Source organism: Acinonyx jubatus, chromosome C1 (genome assembly GCF_027475565.1).
Source record: "Acinonyx jubatus isolate Ajub_Pintada_27869175 chromosome C1, VMU_Ajub_asm_v1.0, whole genome shotgun sequence".
Taxonomy (NCBI): Eukaryota; Metazoa; Chordata; class Mammalia; order Carnivora; family Felidae; genus Acinonyx; species Acinonyx jubatus.
The window spans coordinates 114,915,127-114,937,139 of NC_069381.1; the positions used below are offsets into that span (position 1 = coordinate 114,915,127).

Sequence of the window (22,013 nt, forward strand, 5' to 3'; positions counted from 1 at the left end):
CTGTGCTGGCCAACAGCATAGCCGTGAGCCTCCTGTGGCTTATTTAAAATTAAATAACTTCATGTTTGTTTGTTTGTTTAATTTTTTTTAAATGCTTTTATTTATTTTTGAGACCGAGAGAGACAGAGCACGAGCAGGGGAGGGGCAGAGAGAGAGGGAGACACAGAATCCGAAGCAGGCTCCAGGCTCTGAGCTGTCAACACAGAGCCCGACTCGGGGCTCGAACTCACAGACCGTGAGATCATGACCCGAGCCAAAGTCGGACGCTTAACCGACTGAGCCACCCAGGCGCCCCGAGTAACTTCATGTTCTAAGTAAAATTTAAAGTTCTGTTTCTCATTCACACTCCTATTTCAGTTGCTCTCTAGGCACGTGTGGCTAGCGGCTGCTGATCGATCGCACAGACACAGAACGTTTCTATGACCCCTGAAAGTTGTAGATCTGTAGCGGTTACCAACTGCCTCTGTCTGTATTCAGACCTTGCCTCCTAGCCTCATCTGACCTATTGCGGCCCATGTGTAGAACCAAGTGGTTGGGTGATGTGATGGCTCGAAGTTCCTTTCTAACAGTAAAATCCTTGTATATGGGCAACGACAGGTAACACGCCGAGAACTTGGTTAGTCCCATTAATCTCTGGATTATTGATGTTTTAACAGACTTCCATCCTTTAACAGACCGGAAGCCCTTCCAGAGGAATACCCAGTGACATTATCCTTGGGATGAGTGTCGCAGGGACTCCCTCGGTGACTACTTTGAAGGACAGCCAGTTTGGGTGAATAATTCTCCCATTCTATGTGTCCGTACACAAAAGTCACTGACTTTATCGCACTCTTTTTTGGTATTTGTGTTGTGCTGTTATTCTTGGGATTAAAAGTGAGTACAGCGTAGAGTGCTAATGAACTTCTTCCTTAACTTAATAAGGTTGCAACGTGGAGTCTTTTAAAATAACCAACAAATTTGTAGAAGTCAGCAGCCTGTAGCCCCACAGGGCACCAAGTGCATTATGTTAAAAATAGAGCTCATCTAGTATACAGTGTGTGTTCTCTTTGACCCAGCAGTTTGTCCTTTTCAGAATTTATCCTAAGGAGGTAGCCGTACATGTGTGGAATTGGGCACCCATCACAGTATTGTTTGAAGTAATGAAAAATTCTAACCAACCCTGAGTCCAGCATCGGTTTGGAAGATTGGATCAGTAATTATGGTACTTGGATACAATAGGGTATCAGATAGCCACTGAAAATGAGGGTATAGATCCTTGTCTGTTCATTTGGGAAGACTTCGTGGCATATTGAGTCAAACCGCACCCCCCCCCCCCCCCGCAGTTTATGTAAAATTCACATGCAGATATGCTTCTGCAGAGATGTCCTGTGGGGACAGCCATCAAAGTGTTAATAAGGTTATTATCGAGTGATGGGATTTGGGGCAACCTTATTTTCTTCTTCAGACTTCTGGTCCTCTTTCCCCCTAGTAATCAGGCTTGTTTCTTTTTTTGTTTGTTTGTTTGTTTGTTTGTTGGCTTGTTTCATTTTTTAACATGGTGCTCTCATCACTTACTGAGTACCTACTGTATTCCAGGCATTTTCTTAAGACTCTTCACCCTCAGGTGTATTCTTTAAGGTATTATTGTCGTGATCTTACTGATAAAGCATGTGAAGCCTGGAGACGGAGCCATCCAGCTGGCCAGTAGGGTTGGTAGAGCAGGTATTGAGTCCCAGATCTGTGTGACAAAGCCCTGCACTTTGTCCTGTTGTGGGCGCTGTCAGGGCAGCAGAGAAGTTTGAGCGAAGGCTCATCCGAGAGGTTTTCTGGTATAACTGGCAGAGAAGTACTGTGTCTTGCTTGAGGTCATACATAAGCTAGCTCGAGAGAGATGAGAAAGACGATAAACATGGGGTTCTGGATACTGGGAGTTTGTTCACAAATCTGAAGATGGTCTTGATGAAGTCAGGAGGCTTGGGTTTGTTTCCAGTTCAGTCACTGCTCAAACTTCGTGACTTTGGGTAAATCTTTTGGCAAACTCTTTGGTCTTTATTTTCCTCATTTGCAAATTCAGGATAGTATAGTCTGCATCTCAGGTTACTGTGAGATTATTCAGGTTCACCCCAAAGTGCCTTAAAAACAATAAAGTACAACACGAGTGCAAAATATTATATTTACTGAAGCCAGTCCAGTCTTCTGAGGCTTAAGGAATGTAGTGGTCTTCCTACCTAACTTGTCCCTTACGGACTTTTTTGGAGAAAATAATTTAGTATTTCATACAGATGTCACGCTCTAGGACGAAAACTGTGGTGGTTTCTGTTTTGTTGCTTTTTTTACTGGTGGTTTGGAAAGTAAGGGAGGCAGAGACTAGTCACAGACTTACAGGTCAAGGAGTCCAAGGAGCACTGCCACTTTTTTAGTTTTTAAACTTAAAAAAAAATTACAAACTATCTGTAGAAAGTGCATGGAACACAAAGACACAGTTTTATAAGTTGTGATAAAACTAATAGTTGTTAACTGCCACTCTGGAACAGATGTAGAACATTGCCAGCGTTCCCCAAAGTAACCACTCTCCTGACTTTTATGGTAATCGCTTTGCTTTGCTTTGCTTTGCTTTGCTTTTTTCTTTTCCTCTTTTCTTTTTTCTTTTCTCTTTTCTGTCTTATCACCTAAATATGCACTTTAAAATTATAGTTTATGTTTGCTTGTTTTTGAACTTCATACAAAAGTTTCATTACTTAGTGTCTGGCCTTTTCACTCGTTATTACGAGATTTATCTATACCATTGAGCATAGTTGTGATTCATTCATTTTTATTCTTGGGTATGAAAACCACAACCCATACATTCTACAGTAGATGGACACATGGATTTATAGATTTAGGCTATTATAAATAGTGTTGCTTTGATGAATTTTGTATATTTCACCCGTTCTATATGTGCAGGTATCTCTATTGGGCATATTCCTAGTGGTGGAATTGCTGCAAATTTTGTAGATAATACCAGGGTGTTTTCTTTTCTTTTTAAATGTTTATTTATTTTGAGAGAGAGAGCATGTGTGTGTGTGGGGGGGGGGGGGGCAGAGAGAGGGAGAGAGAGAAGCCCAAGCAGGCTCCGCACTCAAAGCAGAGTCCGACACAGAGCTTGATGACACAGAGCTCGATACCATGATTGTGAGATCATGACCTGAGCCAAAATCAAGAATCGGAAGCTTAACTGACTGAGCCACCCAGGTGCCCCCAAAGATGTTTTCTGAAGTGTTGTTTGTACCAATTTACATTCCAACCAGCACTTATGAGAGTTTGCATGTTCTTGTCACACTTGGTATGTCAGTCTTTAATTTTAGCCATTCTGGGGAGTATGTATCAGTGTCTCTTTATAATTTCACTTTCCATTTCTCTGATGATTAATGGAGGCTTAACAACTTTTCATATACTTCTGACCATTGCTGTCTTTTATGAAGTGTCTGTTCAGCTATTTTGCCCATTTTTGTTCTGGGTTGCCTATTGATTGCTTTGTAGAAGATCTCTATATATGTACTGTATATTCTGGAATCAGGCCTGTGGTTGCTTATTTGTTTTATAAATACCTTCTTTCAGTGTGACTTGCCTTTTACTTTCTTACAGTGTATGATATGCCAAAGTTCTTAATTTTAGTTTGATCCAGTTCATCAGTCTTTTCCTTTAGGGTTTGTGTTTATTGTGCCCTGCTATTTTCTTATGTCAGTTTCTAAAAGCTTTATGGTTTTGCCTTTCCACACTTACATCTGTTACTGGGAATTCATTTTTATGTATGGTGTGAGGTAGGAGTCAGTTTCTTTCTTATTCCGTATATTCAGTTGACTCAGGGGCATTTATTTAAAAGAACAACCCTGTTCTCACTGGTCTGTAGTACCCACTTTCTCATAAGTTAAGTGCCCATATATGTGTGAGTCTGTTTCTTTATTCTGTCCTTTTAATACAGTTGTCTCTCCTTGACCTGATGGCACATTGCCTTAATCATTACCATTTTGTAATAAATCTTGATATCCAGTGGAAGCAAGTTTTATCACCTCTTGTCTCACCATTTACATTTCCGCATAGATTTTGGAATCAATTTGTGAACTTCTTAAAAAATACACAGTTGGAATTTTGAGTGAAATTTTACTGAACGTAGATCAATTGAGGAAAAATGAGAATTTCACTGTACTGAATATTCCAACGTATAGTTTATCTTTCCATTTATTTTAGTGCTCTTTAATTTTTTTAAATTGTTCCATAGCTTTTTGGGTAGATATTTATCTTGGCTAGCTTTATTCCTAGGTGTTTATTTTTATGCAATTAAATATGGAAACTTAAAAAAAATTCCTTTTTGGCTTGTTGGTATGGAAATGTAGTTGATTCTTTTATATATTGACTTTGGATTATTCAGTCTTGCTTAGCTAACTTTTTAATTTTATAATATACCTATAGATCTTCTAGATCTTCTATTTATATAGTTTCCATTAATAATGGCAGTTTTGCTTCTTTATGAGTTTTATACCTCCAGTTTTCTTTTCCCCCTCAGTATTTCATCATGAAATATGCTTGATTTGACACTTGGATCAAGATTTGGCTCTATCCACCTTTGGCAGTTTTGAATAATGCTGTTAGGAACATAGTTGTACAAGTATCTTTTGGAATCTGCTTTCACTCCTTTTGAGTATATACCCAGAAGTGGAGTTGCTGGATCATATGGTAATTTTGTGTTTAATTATTTGAGGACCCACTGTATCATTTTCCATTGTTTTATATTCCTACCAGCAGTGTATCAAGAGTTCTAATGTCCCTGTGTCCTCACCAGCACTTGTTATTTTCTTTCTTTATTTTCGTTTTCATTTAAAAAGGATGTTTGTTATTTATTTTGAGAGAGAGAGCAGGGGAGGGCAGAGAGAGAGAAGGGAAGAGGGGAGAGAGAATCCTAAGCAGGCTCTGCACTGCCAGCACAGAGCCTGATGCAGGGCTCAAACTCAGAAACCGTGAGATCATCACCAGAGCCGAAATCCAACCAACTGAGCCACCCAGGTGCCCCTTTTTGCTTGTTTTCTGTTTTTGTTTTTGTTTTTTTTTGTTTTTTTTTTTTTTTTTAAGCAGGCTTTACTCCCAGTGCAGAGCCCAGTGTGGGGCTTGAACTCACAACCTTGAGTTCATGACCTGACGTGAGATGCTGGATGCCTAACGGATTGAGCCACCCAGGCACCCCTCTTCCTCCCTTCCTCCTTTCCTCCCTTCTGTTATAATAGTGATCCAAATGGGTCACAGCTATTGCTTTTTACCTGCTGTTGCTGACTGTCCTTTTTGAACTCCATTTGAACTTATGTTCATTCTTTTCTGTCTATTCTTTGTCTCCTACCTATTTTTTTTGGATATTTTATCCTTTTGCCTTTTCATTGTGGATTTTTTTCTGCAGACTTAGTGTCCAGTGTGCTTTTAAACCCATCCATTGAATACTGAATTTTGGATATTGTATTATTTGGTGCTTTTGAAAATTGATGTCACTTTTTAAAGTTCATAATTTCTCTCCCCCAAATTTTAATTGTGTTTTATCTTCTTACGTATAGTAAGAATTACTATTTTATTATCATTATTATTATAAGTAAGCTTTATATCCAACATGGGGCTTGAACTCATGACTCTTAGATCAAGAATCACATGCTCTACTGACCGAGCCAGCCAGGTGCCCCAGAATTATTATTTTAATATCTAATTATTTTCATGCACATAGTTCAGTTGTCTGTGTTTCTGTCAGTTTTCATTTCTAGGTATCATGTGTGCCTGGTTATCTTTGGTTGTATTTTGGACATTGTATTTGCAAATTGTTTAAAGAAGTAAAATGAGGGGGTGCCTCAGTGGCTCAATTGGTTAAGCATTTGACTCTTGATCTTGCCTCACATCGTGATCTCCCAGTTCATGAGTTCGAGCCCTGAGTCAGGTTCTGTGCTGATAGTGTGGAGCGTGCTTGGGATTCTCTGTCTTCCTTTCTCTCTGCCCCTCCCCAGCTTACATTTTCTCTCCCTAAAATAAATAAACATTAAAAAAAGAAGTAAATTGAAGACTGGATTGGATGATGTTCTCTCCATCCAGAAATGCTTTGTGTTTTCATCTGCCTAGGGCTTTAGGGCACCACTAAGCCAAGATCATTTCCATCTGATGTCAAGGATTGCTATTTTTTGGGGCCACCCAGATTCTTAGAAGCTAATCTGTGGTTGTTTAGGCTGTTTTACTTTCAGTTCACTCTTCTGAGGTCTAGCCATTTGGATTTCTAACTCAAGTTGTAGGGGGCTATGCAAGCCACCAACCTTTGGGGGCTCTGGAATCCAGTCTGTTCTCCCGGACCCAAATGGATATTGAGAGTGATTCTCAGTGTTTTGGTTGCCCCTTCCCAGTGTCTGAATGGCCCGAGGGCAGAAGTGGGGCATTTGCTGCAGGCTCCTCCCTCTGGATTTTACTTTATTTATGTTTCATGACCTGGTAACTACTCTTTGCCTTCTTAGTTCTTTGATGTTTCCAACCAGATGTTCTTTTATAATTTAGCTAGCAATTTTAGTTGTTTTCAGCATGAGGGTGAGTCTGAGTTACCTCGCAATTATTACCTGCTTTTAAAAGCATTTTTTTTTTAATGTTTATTTATTTTTGAAACAGAGGGAGACAGAACATGAGTTGGGGAGGGGCATAGAGAGAGGGAGACACAGAATCTGAAACAGGCTCCAGGCTCTGAGCTGTCAGCACAGAGCCCGATGCGGGGCTTGAACCCACGAACTCTGAGATCATGACCCAAGCCGAAGTCGGACGCTTAACCGACTGAGCCACCCAGGCGCCCCTAAAAGCATGTTTTTAAAGTTGTAGTAGGATAAAGGAATTGTGTTGGACCTTGAGAACTCCTCTGTTCTCATCTGTTCAACGAATTCATTACTAAGTTAGTCAGGTAGCTTGTGTTTTGTTTTTGCTTTTGGTAAAGTAGGGGTTGATTGACTACCCACTACTGTGCCATATATGTGTGTGTGTGTGTGTGTGTGTGTGTGTGTGTGTGTGTGTAATGGAAAGTTTGAAAAAATAACGAGGCATAATATTCCTTACATGTAAGGAGTTTAGTTGTGAAAACAAGCATAAACTCAGAAAATTGAATAGAATATTAAAGGAGGTGCTCAAAGGTAATGCCAAATCACTGGCTTAGTGAACACCAAGGCATTAAGTCCTGGGTGTGAGCCCGACCTCCTCCTTGCCTCTGCCCTCTCTCTCCCAGGCTGCCTTCCTCATGCTGGTCACTGTGCCCCCTGTTCCAGCCCCCTGTCACCTCTTCTTTGCCATTATAGCTATTCAGGGGCTGTCCCATCGTCTTCAAGACGTGTCTGAAGCCCTTGAGGAGCTGCCTCCCCTGCGACTTCTCAGCCCTGTTGTGTGCTTAAGCTGTCCCCATCATGGCAGCTGTCTGTCTGCATGCACGCTTCCCTCGGCCTGCTTCCTTTGGTGCAAGGCTGGTTTTTCAAAACTTAGCTTCACACCGCGTGACTTTTTCTGGGAAGCCTTCTTTGCTGTCTGGGTCCCTTGCTGTCGGGAATCACAAACCTCTGCTGGACCACTGGTCAGTGTCTGTTGCCCATGGTGATGGCAGTGACAGTGAGCTGGCTATAACACCCAGCATGTGTGCGTGGTCTAGCCCTGACCATGCACCAAGCACTATTTCAAGCACTTGACGTACACAAAGCGACCTATGAGGGAGCTGTTACTGTTGTCCCCATTTTACAGGTAGGAAACTGAGGTACAGAGAGGCTTCACGGCTAATAATTGTGGTCTTCCAGGCAGTGGCTTTATTCATGTATCCCCTTCTTCAGTAGGGAAATGGAAACATAGGAGCAAGGCCTGAGCTGCGAAGATAAATGTTTGTGGGTGACGATTCCCTTTCTTGCCCACTGGGGCTGTGACTCAGGGTGAACTAGACAACTATATATGAACCCCCCCCCCCCCCCCCAGCTTCCTTCCCAAGTTTTGTTGTTGATTCTGTTCTGTCCTCTCCTGTCCTATTTCCCTGGGTCTTAGCTGCCAAGCCAGGCTTCTTGGGGGAGTCTCTGGACTTTCCAGTCCATCTGGGCTAGACTTTTTGAAATTTACTCTGTAGGGTTTAGCTAGGCGTGATCTGGTCCAACCTACCAAGTTAAACCTCCATCTTGGAAAGGATTGAAGTCTGTGCTCCCTCCAATTCTACAGGTAGCTTAACTGATGATAAGTGCTGTGATATCTGACAGAATTTTGAATCCTTTGAATAAGGATTATTATACTTTAGTGTTGAATGAGTGATGAAGGGATGTGGTGAGAACTCGAAAGCAGCAACATTTAGTATTTCTGTAATGAATAATGCTCCCACCTCCAACAAGTTATGCAACCATACTCATGCTTAGGACTCATCAGGGAAAAGCCAATTCCATTTAATTAATGGGCTGCTCTTTTTAAAATACAAGCATTAATGTTTGGCACAGTTTTGGATTTACAGGAAAATCACAGGATGGTGCAGAGATTTCCAGTGTACCCCCCACTCAGACTTTCCGTTAATATTAACATTAGTACGGTATTGTTGTTACGATTAATAAAGCAATATTGATGCATTCTTATTAACTCAAGTCCAAAGTTTATTCAGAGTTCCTCACTCCCCCCCCCCCCCCCCCCACTGTCCTTTATCTGTTCCTGGATCCCACCCAGGGTACACACTACAGTTAGTTGTCATGTGTCCCCAGACTCCTCCTCTAGGTTAGGACAGTTTCTTGGACTTCCATGTTTTTGATGACTTTATCAGTACTGGTCAGGCATCTTGTAAGAAAGATGTCCCTCTATGGGAATTTGATGTTTTCCTCATGATTAAATGGGCTTATGGATTTTGAGGATGTAAAGTGTCATTTTAATCACACCATCACAAGCATAGATATGTCAACATGATTTGTGACTGTTGTTATTGACCCTGATCATCTGGTTGAGGTGATGTTTGTCAGGTTTCTCCACTGTAAAGTTATTCCCCTCTGCTTTCATACTGTACTCTTTGGAAGGAAGTCAGAGTGTAATACCTAATCCTCTTTAGCCCCTCAAGTTAAGCCACCATTTTAAAATGTATTATACCATGACGTATTTAAAAAAGAAAAAAAAAACCTGTTCTTTGTAAAAGAATTTTAGAATTACTTCCTTTAATATCTCCAAGGTGCCAGCCCCTTTCATAGGGCATGTAGTAGACATGTTTGTGTCCTGATTAATGGGCAGTTTGAAGCAGTGAATTCCAAGCTGAAGAGAAAGCCTGCGGTCTTTGCTTTTTCAAGCTCCTGCGGGCAGGGGCAGACAGATGAGAATTCGGAATCATAATTATATTGCCTGATGTTAGGATTATTATCTTTGCCTCAGTCTTACGTGGTCTGTAAGATACTGGACTTCGTTTTTTTGTTTTTGTTTTTTTTTTTTTTTTAAGAGGCAAACCATAAGATAGACTTTTTTTAATGTTTGTTTTTGAGAGAGAACGTGTGAGTGGAGGAGGGGCAGACACACACACACTCCAAGGCAGGCTCCAGCCTATCAACACGGAGTCCGACATGGTGCTTGAACTCAAACAGCAAGATCATGGCCTGAAGTCGGGCACTTGGCCGACTGAACCCCCTAGGTGCCCCTGGTTTGTTTTTAAAGCTCTTGCAACAAGGCAACACTGCTTCCTACCGAGCAGGGAGGCTTATTTCTGATCGTGTATTGAAGCACAGAAGCGGATTTCGTGAATTAAGCTTGCGTTTTGGGGGAGCATTTATGGTCTACACAGACATGTCAGTGAAATGAGCTTTGGTGCAGTTAAATTGAACTAGCTGTGAAAGCTATTAAGAAAGTGTAAAGGAGGCAGGGAACGAGCGCCGCTTATAGGTTGGGAGAGGTGTCACAATCAGCAGTGTATGTTCAATTGGGCTTTTATTTGAACTCAAAAGTCGTGGAAAAGAGGTTTTTTTCATTTTTCCAAAAATTGCACCAAGGTAAAGCAGAGCTTTAGTTGATGCGGGTGTGTTGTGCAGGCGTTAGCAGTACTGCCCTCACTATACGCTCATTGGACAGTAGCGCAACCCCAAGAAAAGGATGGTTAGCGAGAGCTGTGCGTGCGCTGCTAGCAGGAAGCGCCAATACCGGGTTGGGTTGGGGTGACTAATTCTCAACTGGCCTTGCAGTCTGGTAGCTAGTGTCCCTTTATACTGAACACAGCTTCCGAAGGAAACCACCAACTCCTTGTTTCCTGAGGCTTCTGAAGGTCGCGACGTGGCCGCTTAGTTTTACCCAGAAGGCCACGCGCCAGATGCGGGTAATTTGCATACGTATTCCTCGTCGGGGCGGGGCTGTGGGGGGCGGGGCAGCGGCGCCGGTTTACACGCTGGTCCGCTCGCGTTCTGCATACGGACCCGCCGTGGCTTTTTATTTCCTTTCAAGTGACCGGTTGTTTTCTATTTAAGCTATGAACAGCTCTTTGCGTACCAGAGCAGCCCTCTTGATAACCAGTTTATTCTGCCGTCGACATGCACTCTCCGGGCTCACGGACGGCGTTTGAGCCAGGAATGGGGGGGGGCATCCCGGCAGCTGGTGGGCGCGAGCTCAGGCCCCGAGGCCGGCAGCTAACGGGTTCCCGCTGTTTTCCCTTGCAGGTGGTTCTTCTCGGCATGGACATCCTGTCTGCGCTGGTCACCCGGCTGCAGGATCGGTTCAAGGCGCAGATTGGCACAGGTGAGCTGTGGGTAGGTGTGGAGCGGGCCCCCACATTCTCCACCGTCCAGCCCCCAGCCTTCCCTCCGTCTCCCCAGCGCCTCCACTTAGCTATATCCAACCCTTAGAACTGGAGCCCCCCACCTCTCGCTGTCCTAGCCAAACCCCCTCCCAGCCAACCAACCCTCGTCTCTCCTTCAGTCTCCCCCTGCTGGCGCGGCACCACTGCTCCCTCTCCCCTCCAGAACTCACCCCACAACCGCTGGCCTCACCGCACCTGCTGGCATGTTCACTGTTTCTGGTTTTACCATACCTTTCCGCCGGCTTCTTTCTGTGTTCGTGTTTTCATACACAGTGTCACTGCCTGTTCTTTCTTCTACGGGTTAGTCGTCACATTTTAGTGCCAACCAAATCATATTTGCCCCTTTTGAGGGGCATTGTATTTTCTCACTTGGAGAAGGCCTGCAAATCTAATACGGTTATATTCTTTCCAGGTCATTATCGTTGGTGTTAGTGTGTTCCCTTTGATCGTAAATGTTACAAGTGCATGTTAAATGACCACTTTTTATTTTGGAGGGAAAACAGTATGTCAGAAAAATGAAATAAAAAATAAGCACAGGTTTCGTTTTAGAGATGACACAGTCATTTCTCAATTCCTGACCTCTGGGATTTCATGGTAGTATAAGCACCAAGCAGCTCTGTTTGTACACACATTTCCTTATAGAACTTCTCCCTTTCAGTTGCTGCATGTGTATTTGTTATTATTATTATTACTATTTTTTTTGCTAACTTCCTGGTCAGCATGCTCTTTCAGACGAGGTCAAGAACTCTTTCCCACTCTGGCACTAACTGTCCATCTGTAAATAAAAACTTCCCTTTTATTTATTTATTTGTTTGTTTTTAAAAAACTTCTTTTTTTTAATGTTTATTTTTGAGAGAGAGAAACAGAGCTCGAGCAGAGGAGGGGCAGAGAGAGAAGGAGACATAGAATCCAAAGCAGGCTCCACGTTCTGAACTGTCAGCACAGAGCCCGACGAGGCTTAAACTGTGAAATCATGACCTGAGCCAAAGTCAGACGCTTAACTGACTGACCCACCCAGGCACCCCAAAACCTCCCTTACTTTTAGACATTTCCTATTTTATAGCATTATATTTTCCTCCTAAATTAATTATTCAGGGATAGCTCTCATAAAAGAAAAGTTTATGGGAGAAGCAAAGTAAGCCGATTTGTTAGGTGAATGCTCTTGGAGTGCTAGCTGGTGGCCCACACCTGGGTGTGTGGAGGATGGGTGGGGACCTTGACTCTCTCTAGAGCACGTGCATGTACATTATGTAGAATTCACAAGTGTAGATGAAAGAAGGATGGAGTCTTGAGTGCCTGCTCCTTTTACCTCCGGTGAATATGCTGGACCCCCTCCTTTACCTAGATTTCCATTTGTGTTGACTCTTTCCTGCCACTGACATCCATTTTAATTTTTTGCCAGCTTAAAAATGTGTTGATAGCTAGCTGGAGGAGGGTGGGCTAAGGAAGAAGACTGGTATAGGATGTCCGAGCAAAGCACTTCCGGATTCTCAGACCAGCTCCTGTGGATTTTAGTGAGGAAAGTAGAACCGCGCAGATCCGTGGGTTTAGATTGGCGCACATCATTTAGGCCAGGATTTTGTCTTCCTGGGGATTGAAATACCCAGTTGGTGACTGCAGGACCTGACCTCCCGCCCCACCCCGCCCCACAGGCTTTCATTTGATGAATTTGCATTTTGATTTTCAGTGTTGCCAAGTTTAATAGACAGACTGGGAGATGCTAAAGACTCTGTGCGAGAGCAAGACCAGACTCTGCTGCTGAAGATCATGGATCAAGCTGCTAATCCCCAGGTAGGGCGGGGAGGTGCGTCTGCCTCACTCAGCATCCCTGGTGACTCCATATAAAAAGAATTTCTTCCAAAGCTGTCGTGTTTCACGTGAAAAATTCCGTAGCATTTAAGCTGCACCCCCACGCCCCCATACAGGATGGTTAAATAAGTAATACGTAGCAAAGGGTATACTTTGAATAAATTAGTGGACTTAACATGAGTATCGAGTGCTTGGTTGAATCCATTAGATTCTTGAGCTCGTGTGTGTAACTGACTCGGTTTCTCTGAAAAGAGGCGGTTGTGGTGTGTGGAGGGTCAGGAGCCCTGGCTGGAGCCCTCATTCCAATCTGCTAGTGAGCTGGGGCTGCGGGGACAGGTGGACAGAGAGACACAGCCCTGCCTTCCAGGCTTCCATTGTGTCATGTTCAGGGGGTGGGGTGGGGCGGGGCGGGGTGGTGGAGGGATCAGAAAAAGCCATCCAGGGAGGGTAGAAGCCAGAATGTGTTACGAGGTGAGTGGATGTGTGGCTTGCAGATACAGCGGGGACCGCTGTTGTGGACCGGGAGAGCAGTAGGAGTATGTGATCTTTTGCATGCCACCCAAACCTCTCTCAGCTTTCATTTCCTCACCCACGAAACGGGGGCTGGTTACACCTTTCTTTCAGAGCTTTTGGGATAATCACATGCAGTTATATAAAGGAATGTGTTTGGAAAAGCTGTGTGTTGAATATAAGTCACTATTTTTCAGTGTGCTCTGGAGAGGACGAAATGGGTGACTCGAGGCTGGGCTGACTTGGCACCTGCTGAGAGGTCCCTCTCCTGTTGGCCCTGTATTAAATGAAGGCTCCTCCTCTCCTCTCCTCTTCTGTCCTTTGTCGCCTACAGTATGTGTGGGACCGGATGCTGGGAGGCTTCAAGCACAAGAATTTCCGGACTCGGGAAGGCACGTGCCTCTGCCTTGTTGCCACACTCAATGCGTAAGTCTGGGTGGGGCCTAAGGGTTTCCCTGGTCAAGCATGTTTATTTTCGTTTTTTTTTTTTTTAAGTTTATTTATTTATTTTTAGAGAGAGAGAGAGAGGAGGAGGGGTGGAGAGAGAGAAGGAGAGAAGAGAGAGAGAGAGGGAGGAGGGGGTAGAGAGGGAGAGAGAGAATCCCACGCGGGCTCTGCACCATCAGCATGGAGTTTGAACCATGTGGTCGTGAGACCACAAGATCATGACCTGAGCTGAAATCGAGTCGGACGCTTAACCAACTGAGCCACCCAGGCGCCCCAGGTGCCCCAGGATTTTTATTTTTAACTTTGTGTTTTGAGGTAACTATAGGTTTCAGGAGGTTGCAGAGAAACATCCTGGGAAGTTCCGTGGACCCCTCCCCATAGTCCCTCAGTGTTAACATCTTACATCTTATATAGCACAGTGCCAGCACCTGGAAACCAATCGATGCAGTGCACAGGGCTCCTACAGATTCCTCTGGTTACACACAGGCGTGGTGGGTGCCGACCTGTCCATTTCTGTCACGTGTGTAGCTCTGGGGAGCCAGCCCTTCAGCAAGGTACAGACCTGCACAGCACCCCAGGCTCCCTCACACTAGCCACCCCCGGCAACCACTAATCTGTTCGCCATCTCTGTGATTGTGTCGCTTCAAGAGTGTTATACAAATGGAATCATACAGAATGAGAATGTAACCCTGTGAGATTGACTTCTTCCACTGAACATAATTCCTTTGAGGTTGCGTATGGGGTATCGCCTACACAGCAGTTCATTTCTTTTCATCGCCCAGCAGAATTCCATGGTACAGTCTTAGCCACTCGTGTCACCATTCACCTGTTGAAGGCTATTTGAATAGTTTCTGCTTTCTGGCTAGTACAAATACAGGTGCTGTGAGCGTGTACGTACATGTCCCGCCATCAATATAAGCTTTCCTTTCTCTTGGATTGGTGTCCAAGAGGGCCATTGCTGGGTCGTTTGGTAGGTTTAATTTTAAAGAAGCTGCCAGACTTTTTTTAGTTTTAAAAGGAACTGCCAAACTGTTTCCCAGAGTCGTCTGTACCATTTTACATCCCCACCAGCCAGTGTATGAACGATTTAGTTTCTTCGTATCTCTGTTAGCAGTGAATGTTCTCATTGTTTTTTATCTGACCCATGTTCTTAGGTGTATGGTGATATCTCATTGTAGTCTTAGTTTGTACTTTCCTAACGACGAGCGACATGGAATATTTTTTCATGTGCTTATTTGTAGGAGAGGCAAAGATTTTTAAAACAGAAAAGTTACATGTCACTCCTTCTGATTATAAAAGTGACACTGTATATGTCCAAAAACGTGCATCAGGAAGAAAATAATGATTACATACCTTTCTGCCACCTTCGTGCAATCACTGTCACCTCGTGGCGCATTGTAGTCCAGCCTGTAAAGTTATATTATTTTCAAAAACAAAACTGGGATGCCATCTATGTCACCTCGTAAAAATTTCCCCTTCTCATTAGCCTTTTCAGTGCCGTTAAGTTTGCCCAAACGTGTCTGGAGCTTTTAAAAAAAGCATTTCTTGGTTTGGATCACAGTAGTTTCACTTCTGAGAATGTGCCCTAAGGAAGACATGAGCTTACCAGAGAGTTGTATTCGCAAGGGCTATTTGGGGCTGTGTCTGTGACGGTGGAAAGCGGTCAGGGACTTCAGTGCTGCCCAGCTGGGCGGTGTTCAGCTGGAACCCTCCGCGGCCACTGTGTCTTTCCATCCAGCGGTCATTAACCGAACGTCAGCCTGGGCAGGTGGAGAGTTAAATGAGGACCCTCTAGGGACTTGCGGTTTCGTTGAGAACACGGAGTTGGGCAGAATAGGAAGGGCGTGATAGGATAATAACGCAGGGCAGCCGTGTGGGAGGCAGGCAGCGCTGTGGGAAAGGCTGGCAGCCAGATCGGGGAGAGCCCTGAGTGCCAGAGAGAAGCACGGACGAGCTTTGAACTCTGTGCAGAGGAGGCCTTTGTGGTGCGCCCCAATTTTGGAACCAGGTGGGTGGAAGATTGGAAGATGGGAAGGAGGGAGAGCCTAGGTGTGAGGGGGCGATAGGGCCCTGGGGAGGGAGAGGGAGGGGGGAGCGTTTCTTCCCTTTGTTCTCACCAGCAGTAAAACACTCCTTTTGTTTTCAGCTCTGGAGCACACACTTTAACACTAAGCAAGATTGTGCCACATATATGTAACTTACTTGGAGACCCCAACAGCCAGGTGAGTATATTTTGGTGAGGAAGAAGTATACTGCTTACAGACCATCAGGATGCATTTCGGTGTCCTGTGTATACCTGGTAGGTGGGTGGGACTTCATTCCTGTTTGTAATGCTCTGATTATCGTTCCAGATACTAGCATTAGAGCCCGTTAGCATTAATAAGGTATCACTGGTGAACGTGGTGGCCCCTCTGCCCTGTTCTGTGTGTGGCTGAGGCCTCACTACCTGTGAAGTGATGTCCTCTGTGCCGGCCTCCAAGATAAGGTTGCTGGAGTCACTCCCTCTCCAGCCAAGAGGGGGTGAGCTCGGGGGACAGCGATCAGTGCTGATTGAAGTCAGATAGGGATTGACTCTTGGGGGTAGGGGGACTAGATGGAAAGGGCCTGAGCAGTGTGTTCTGAGGGGATGGAAACTTCCCTGTATTTTGTGTGGGTGGTGACCCCTTTGGTATATGTAGCTGCAAATTCCTTGACCCCAGACAAACTCTGGATGGTGTTTTATGTAAATCTTCCATAAATTCAAAAACCAACCACCAGAGCACCACCTCGTTTGTATAAGGGAGGGAGAAGAGCCGGCAATCTGGGCAGTCACCAGGCAGGTCCCAGAACTTTCCAAGCCTGGGCTTCAGAAGTGCCAGTTTTCCCACCAGTCAGTTCTGTTTGTCACCGAGAGTCCTTTGTGTTACATTAGTTCGCTCGTACGGGCTCATCAGAAAAACACCTCAATAAAGGGGCCGAAAATTGCAACAGTAGTTCACCAAGGAAATACACGTGGTAAGCAGGCCTCTCATTTTAGGCTGTGACTGGTGATCGCTGACGTGCCCCCCAGAGAGGTCGTGCCAGCTTGTCCTCCACCTCCCACCCCACCCCTGCTCCAGCCCCTTCCCACTCTTCTGGCTTTGCCTTTTCTCACCTCCAGGCCTTCACTCCGCCACGCAGCGCTGCTTCCGTTCAGGTGCCCAGCCCCTCCTCTGGGCATGTGTGCTGACCGCTCCCCCTGCCCCCACCTGCTTCCCTCTTGCCACTCCCTCCTTTGTCCAGCTTCACTGAAAGTGTATGACACTGGAAGTGGGATTTTTGGATTTTTTTTTTTTAAATGTTTATTTTGAGAGAGAGAGAGAGAAGGCATGCAAGCAGTGGAGGGGCAGAGAGAGAGAGAGAGGAAGAGAGAGAGAATCCCAAGCAGGCTCCACCCCATCAGCACAGAGTTCATCTGGGGAATTGAACTCAGGAACCTGTGAGATGGTGACCCGAGCCGAAATCGAGAGTCAGTTGCTTCACACGCTGAGCCACCCTGGGATTTTTAGACGTTTTAATTTACTGAATCATGCTTTCTGTTTCAACATTAATTTGAAAAGAAACTTAAAAAAAAAAAGTTCTAGTACCAAAATGGGTTATTTTGTCTTTTCTGTCTTTTTGGTTTTCTTTCTATTTTTGTTTCCCGTGGGGAGAAAAGTCCATCATTGATCACTGCTATCACACGGTATCCTTTAGTCCAGCAGAAAAGCCAGCCTGGCTGGCGGAATTTCCTTGTTCCTAACTCAGGCGCTGCCCCTGGCCACTCGGGTGACGTGGAATATGCGCGCTGGGCCTCCGGGACACCTGGCCCTGGGGCAGAATGAGGTTGGCGCTCAGTGGACAGGTTTCGGCAGTCTGCCTCAGAGCCAGATAGAGCCAGAGTGCTGAAACCACACTCAGGTGACCATCTGCAGCCTCACGTCTGCCTTGGCAATGGCCATCTGCACCCGTATGCGTGCGCCCACAGACACGCACGGTCCACATCTCCCAGAACCCTCCCGCCAGGAGACTTTAACCACCCGCTTCTCTGCACCGCCGCACTCCATCAATCCTGCTCCTGGGGTGTGGGAGCATGCTGCAGGTGCCCGTGTTCTTGCCCTTACTTTAACCTTCACATCGGTCTTTCCTGCTGTGGGCCCCGAAGGTGGCCCGCCTCCTCTGTGTCCCAGTAAACAGTGGTCCAGTGAGGGAGGGTCATAGATCTGAAAGACCTCAGATTCCATAAGGCATTCAGCGTGGGCCTGCCAGGTAGCGTTTAATATATGGGGCTCTTGGAGTCCCAGCGGCCCCAGATGTCGGGGTTCCTTTTTTCTGGTGAGCCTGAGGGTGGGCAGAAGCCATAGGGGACCCATTCGCTTGCGTGTACAAGTGAGCACTACGTTGTGCCTTCATCCTGAGCGAGTTACTTTTACAGAACTTGCTTCTCGTTTGGAGTACAGTACTTTGTAGTGCCAAAGAAAACGTGTGCCTCTGTATCTCTTGCATCCGGGGTGCTTCAGACCCTCAGATGCTGTCTGACCCTGTAGCTTTGTGGGCCTGAGGACTGATGGTTTCAAAGGCTTAGGATGTTGGTTTCGAACATGTAGATAGCTCCACTTCCACTAGCCATTGTGTTGAGTGTTTTGTACACACAGAGTGTAGGTCACAGACTGCTGGCCTGAAACCGAATTGCATTCTAAGAGACTGGCATACGTGTCTGTGTACACGTGTCTGCACAACGTTTTAGCTTTACGTTTAGCGTTTTAGTGTTTTTTCTCCTTAAATGTTTATTTTTGAGAGAGGGAGAGGGCGCACACACGTGACTGGGGAAGAGGCAGTGAGAGAGGAAGACAGACGAGAGAGGAAGACAGAGGAGCCGAAGCAGGCTCCACACTGTCAGCACAGAGCCCGACACGGCGCCCGAACTCACAAACCGTGCCATCACGACCTGAGCCAAAGTCGGGCGCTTAACCGACTGAGCCACCCAGGCGCCCCTAGAGTCTTGGTGTTTTTACATTTGTCGTATTTCCGACTTCCCTTGAGAGATGAGGAGATGTGACAGAGCTGCCCTCTATTCCTCCAAGGCTGGGTGATGGCAGCCTGTGTGCCCGACCCTCCATATTCCCTTCTCTCTCTGCCAGTGGGGCCCCGGCCTATGCCATTTGTTGTTACACACCCGCCCTGCTGCGCTCGGTTATCGTGCTCCCTGCCTGGGCCATGTAAGCACTTTAGCTGGGCATCTAGCAGGCACTCAAATTTGTTGAGTGAGTTTGTTACTTCCTGTGGCCTTCAAAGCAGCCTTCAGCTCACAAAGGAGAACTTTGGGACTAAAATAGTTTACGTATTTTATGCAGGATGACTCAGCCCCTAAAAGGCCAAGCAGGTACCCAGATCTACGTTGACTCTCAGGCTAGTATTTCCACTAAATCTGTTGATGGTCCAGACTTTCTAAGTAGGACAAGATCTTGCTTGCTCATTAAGGTGATTGGCTGTGAACAAATGCCATTGTTAGAAAGTGAGCCAAGCGATGTGCTTACTAGTGATCCTCAGGACACAGTGGCATTAACTATTTGTGTGATACATACGTGTCTCCATATAAAACTGCTGCCTGACATCAGAAGGTATTTCTTTTCCCAAATAAACTGATAATCTGTTTTGGTCAGCTTGGGCCGCCGTAACAAAATACCATGGACCCGGTGGCCTGCACAGAAATTTATTTCTCACAGTTCTGAAGGCCGGTAGTTGGAGATCAGGGTGCCGGCGTGGTCTGGTTCTGGTGAGGGGCCTCTTCCGGGTGTGCAGACTCCTCCCCCCGTGTGCTCACCTGACCTCTTTGTACACGAGTGGAGAGTGGAGCCAGCTCGTGGATGTCTTTTCTTACGAAGACACCAATGCTGTTGTGCCAGGGCCCTACTCTTAGGACTTCATTTAACTTTAATTATCCTCTTACATAGGTTCTGTCTCTAAATGCACTCATACTGAGGGTCGGGGCTTCAGCATATGGTGGTGGTGGCGGGGGACACAGACATTCGGTCCATAGCGTGAGGTTTCCCTTTTCCACCATAAAGGGAAAAGTTCTCAGTGAGGTTCCCTGTCCTGTAACACTGTTCAGGAGTAGTGTGCAGGATCGAGGACTGTACATTGTTCTTTGTGTCCCTACTTCCTTCCTCTGTCTTTTCTCTGTTATTTTGATTTTCATTGCTTGAGACCCAGTCCAAAATCATGTTGCTCCCCTGTCTGGGCCTGCTGGAGTAAGGACACATCTCCCCTCCTCCCCAACCCTCACAGGTTGGCCTTGGTTCCAGGGCACAGCATACTAAAAATTTTTTTCCCATGTTTTTATTTGCAAATGTTCAATCTAAAGAAAAATGGTAGGGCCAGTAGTAACCTCCGTATTTACCAGTTAATGTTGGTTTTCTCTCTCTCCGTGTGCGTACACAAACCCACCGCAGAAATGCACTCTTTTTTTCCTGAGCCATTTGAAAGTATCTTACACGTGTGATAGTTTGACGCTGAGATACTTTAGTGGGTATCTCTCAATAGCAAGGGTATTTTGTTGTGCAACTGCCTGCTATTTTCTCATTCAAGAAATTTCAACATTGCTACAATGATCATGTTTGACGGACAGACAGTCCACATTCAAATTTCCCTGTTTCTGTTTGTTTTCAGTCTGTTCTGTTTCTTAAGCCTTGCTTATTGCTGCTTTCTGAGTTCATGTTTGTGTGTGGCCAGCCACTCACCTGCTCTTCCTGAAGCACGTGCCCTGCATCTCTGCTCTCATACCTTTGCACACAGGCTGTACCTTGTTTGGAACCTGTCTCATTCCGTCTTTACCTGGTAAAACGCTGGTCCCCAAGCACATTTTAAGTGGTCCCTTCCTCTTCCAGGAAATGTTTCTTGGTATCTTCTGTGTGCTTGCTCCCTTCCCTAAACTGTGGGAGCTCTTTGTACTCTTATATAATGTTCACAGTATCGTGCTCCGTATTAAATATAGAATTTATGGGCTCCCCCCGACCCCCCAGCCCCTGTCTCCTTTCAGGACTGTTAGCTTCTTGAATACAGGGCTCTGTGTAGACTTTACTACCCATTTTTGTTGCTCACTAAGTATTTATTTTATTGAGTTAAATCTAGAATGCTTTTTACATGGTATTTTGTTTTTTGTATAATTCACTTACTTGTAGTGTTTTCTGTTTGGGGAGGATGGTCTGAAAATTCTGGTTTCCTGACATCATCTGAAAGAATTGAAAGAATGAAGGGATGTGGACTTTACATGTCTACCGGGATGGGACCTGAATTTACTCACTGGAATTGTACAGCGATGTCAGCCTGTCAAACATGGCTCTGTCTAGTCAAATGTCTATAAGGGATTGTATCACAGTCACCTTGGTAGATCGGTGATACACTCGGGGTGGTGTATAGTGTGTTGTGTCCCAGCAGCGAGTGCTGTGGATTGACACAGAGCAGCTGTAAGATCTCTTCTTTTACATCTAGGTTCGAGATGCAGCAATAAACAGCTTAGTGGAAATTTACAGACATGTAGGAGAACGTGTGAGGGCAGATCTCAGTAAAAAAGGATTACCACAGTCCCGGTGAGTTCAGACTTTTTTCCTTTCTTCTGCTCGTCTTCCCCTATTCTTTTTTTCAGTTAACATCTTGGTTTGCACTACTTAATTTGTTGTAATTTTATGCAAAGAATATATGGTTGGAGGATTGGTGGTTGGGGATCTTGTCCAGATCCTGTGTCCTGGCCCCTCCCATTCTACTTCTTCAAAAGGAGGATTATCACCCAGACACCCAGCCATGTTTCATGCTGCGTGTTGATTTTAGAAGTATATTTAAAATCGAGTGGTGTTGAAAAATTCACCATTCTTGTGGTTCCTGTAGTTCTATATCTTGTATGCACAAAGCACCTCATGTACTAGGTGCTTGAAATATATTTGTTTGAATTAATGAAGCCTTTCCAGAATGAGTCCGGATAGAAATAGAGAAGTAATTCTTTGAAATGGTAGTATTCTGTCAATCTCAGTACATCGAGACCAATGCAAGGAGCTCAGTGTCTCATCAGGTCCAAGACAGCCTGAGTCCATAGATGTCTCTGTTGTAGTCAAAATTGTAAAAAAATAATGAACAACTGGATATCCATAATTTTAAGTGTGATGGACAAACCTTCAACCTTTTGGTGCCCCGTTACTTTAAGTAAGAGAGTAATGCGTGAGTCCTGGGAAGCTGGACGTGGCCTCAGCTTATGGAGTAGCTTATCCGAGCCTGTCACTGCGTCCCTGGAGATCCCAAAAACCCAGAAACCTGAAGTGACTTGGGAGAGTACACAGAAGCCCTGTCTCCTGACTCCCCTTTTAATTTTCTGTACCCTGTTTCACAAGAGGTTAGAGAGTCTTGGGAGTCCAAATATGGAATGGGACTTTGAAATATATAGGAGTCCTTTGTCTTGATGTCCCTTGATTGGATGTGA

General features: G+C 45.2%; 1 protein-coding gene and 1 non-coding gene across 12 annotated transcripts in view; one reads left to right on the forward strand and one right to left on the reverse strand.

Moving 5' to 3' along the window:
• The window catches only part of CLASP1 (cytoplasmic linker associated protein 1), a 272,484-nt gene that overhangs the window by 81,846 nt on the left and 168,625 nt on the right, over positions 1 to 22,013 (forward strand). For all 11 annotated transcript variants that reach the window (XM_053214873.1, XM_053214874.1, XM_053214875.1 and 8 more), the window contains exons 3-7: positions 10,641 to 10,719; positions 12,468 to 12,571; positions 13,434 to 13,525; positions 15,693 to 15,768; positions 21,035 to 21,132. In XM_053214873.1, the coding sequence (XP_053070848.1) occupies positions 10,641 to 10,719; positions 12,468 to 12,571; positions 13,434 to 13,525; positions 15,693 to 15,768; positions 21,035 to 21,132 (449 nt within the window). The remainder of the gene's footprint in view (positions 1 to 10,640; positions 10,720 to 12,467; positions 12,572 to 13,433; positions 13,526 to 15,692; positions 15,769 to 21,034; positions 21,133 to 22,013) is intronic.
• On the reverse strand, positions 9,963 to 10,088 carry LOC113598381 (U4atac minor spliceosomal RNA). The gene has a single exon (XR_003419045.1). It is a non-coding gene; the product is annotated as a U4atac minor spliceosomal RNA (small nuclear RNA).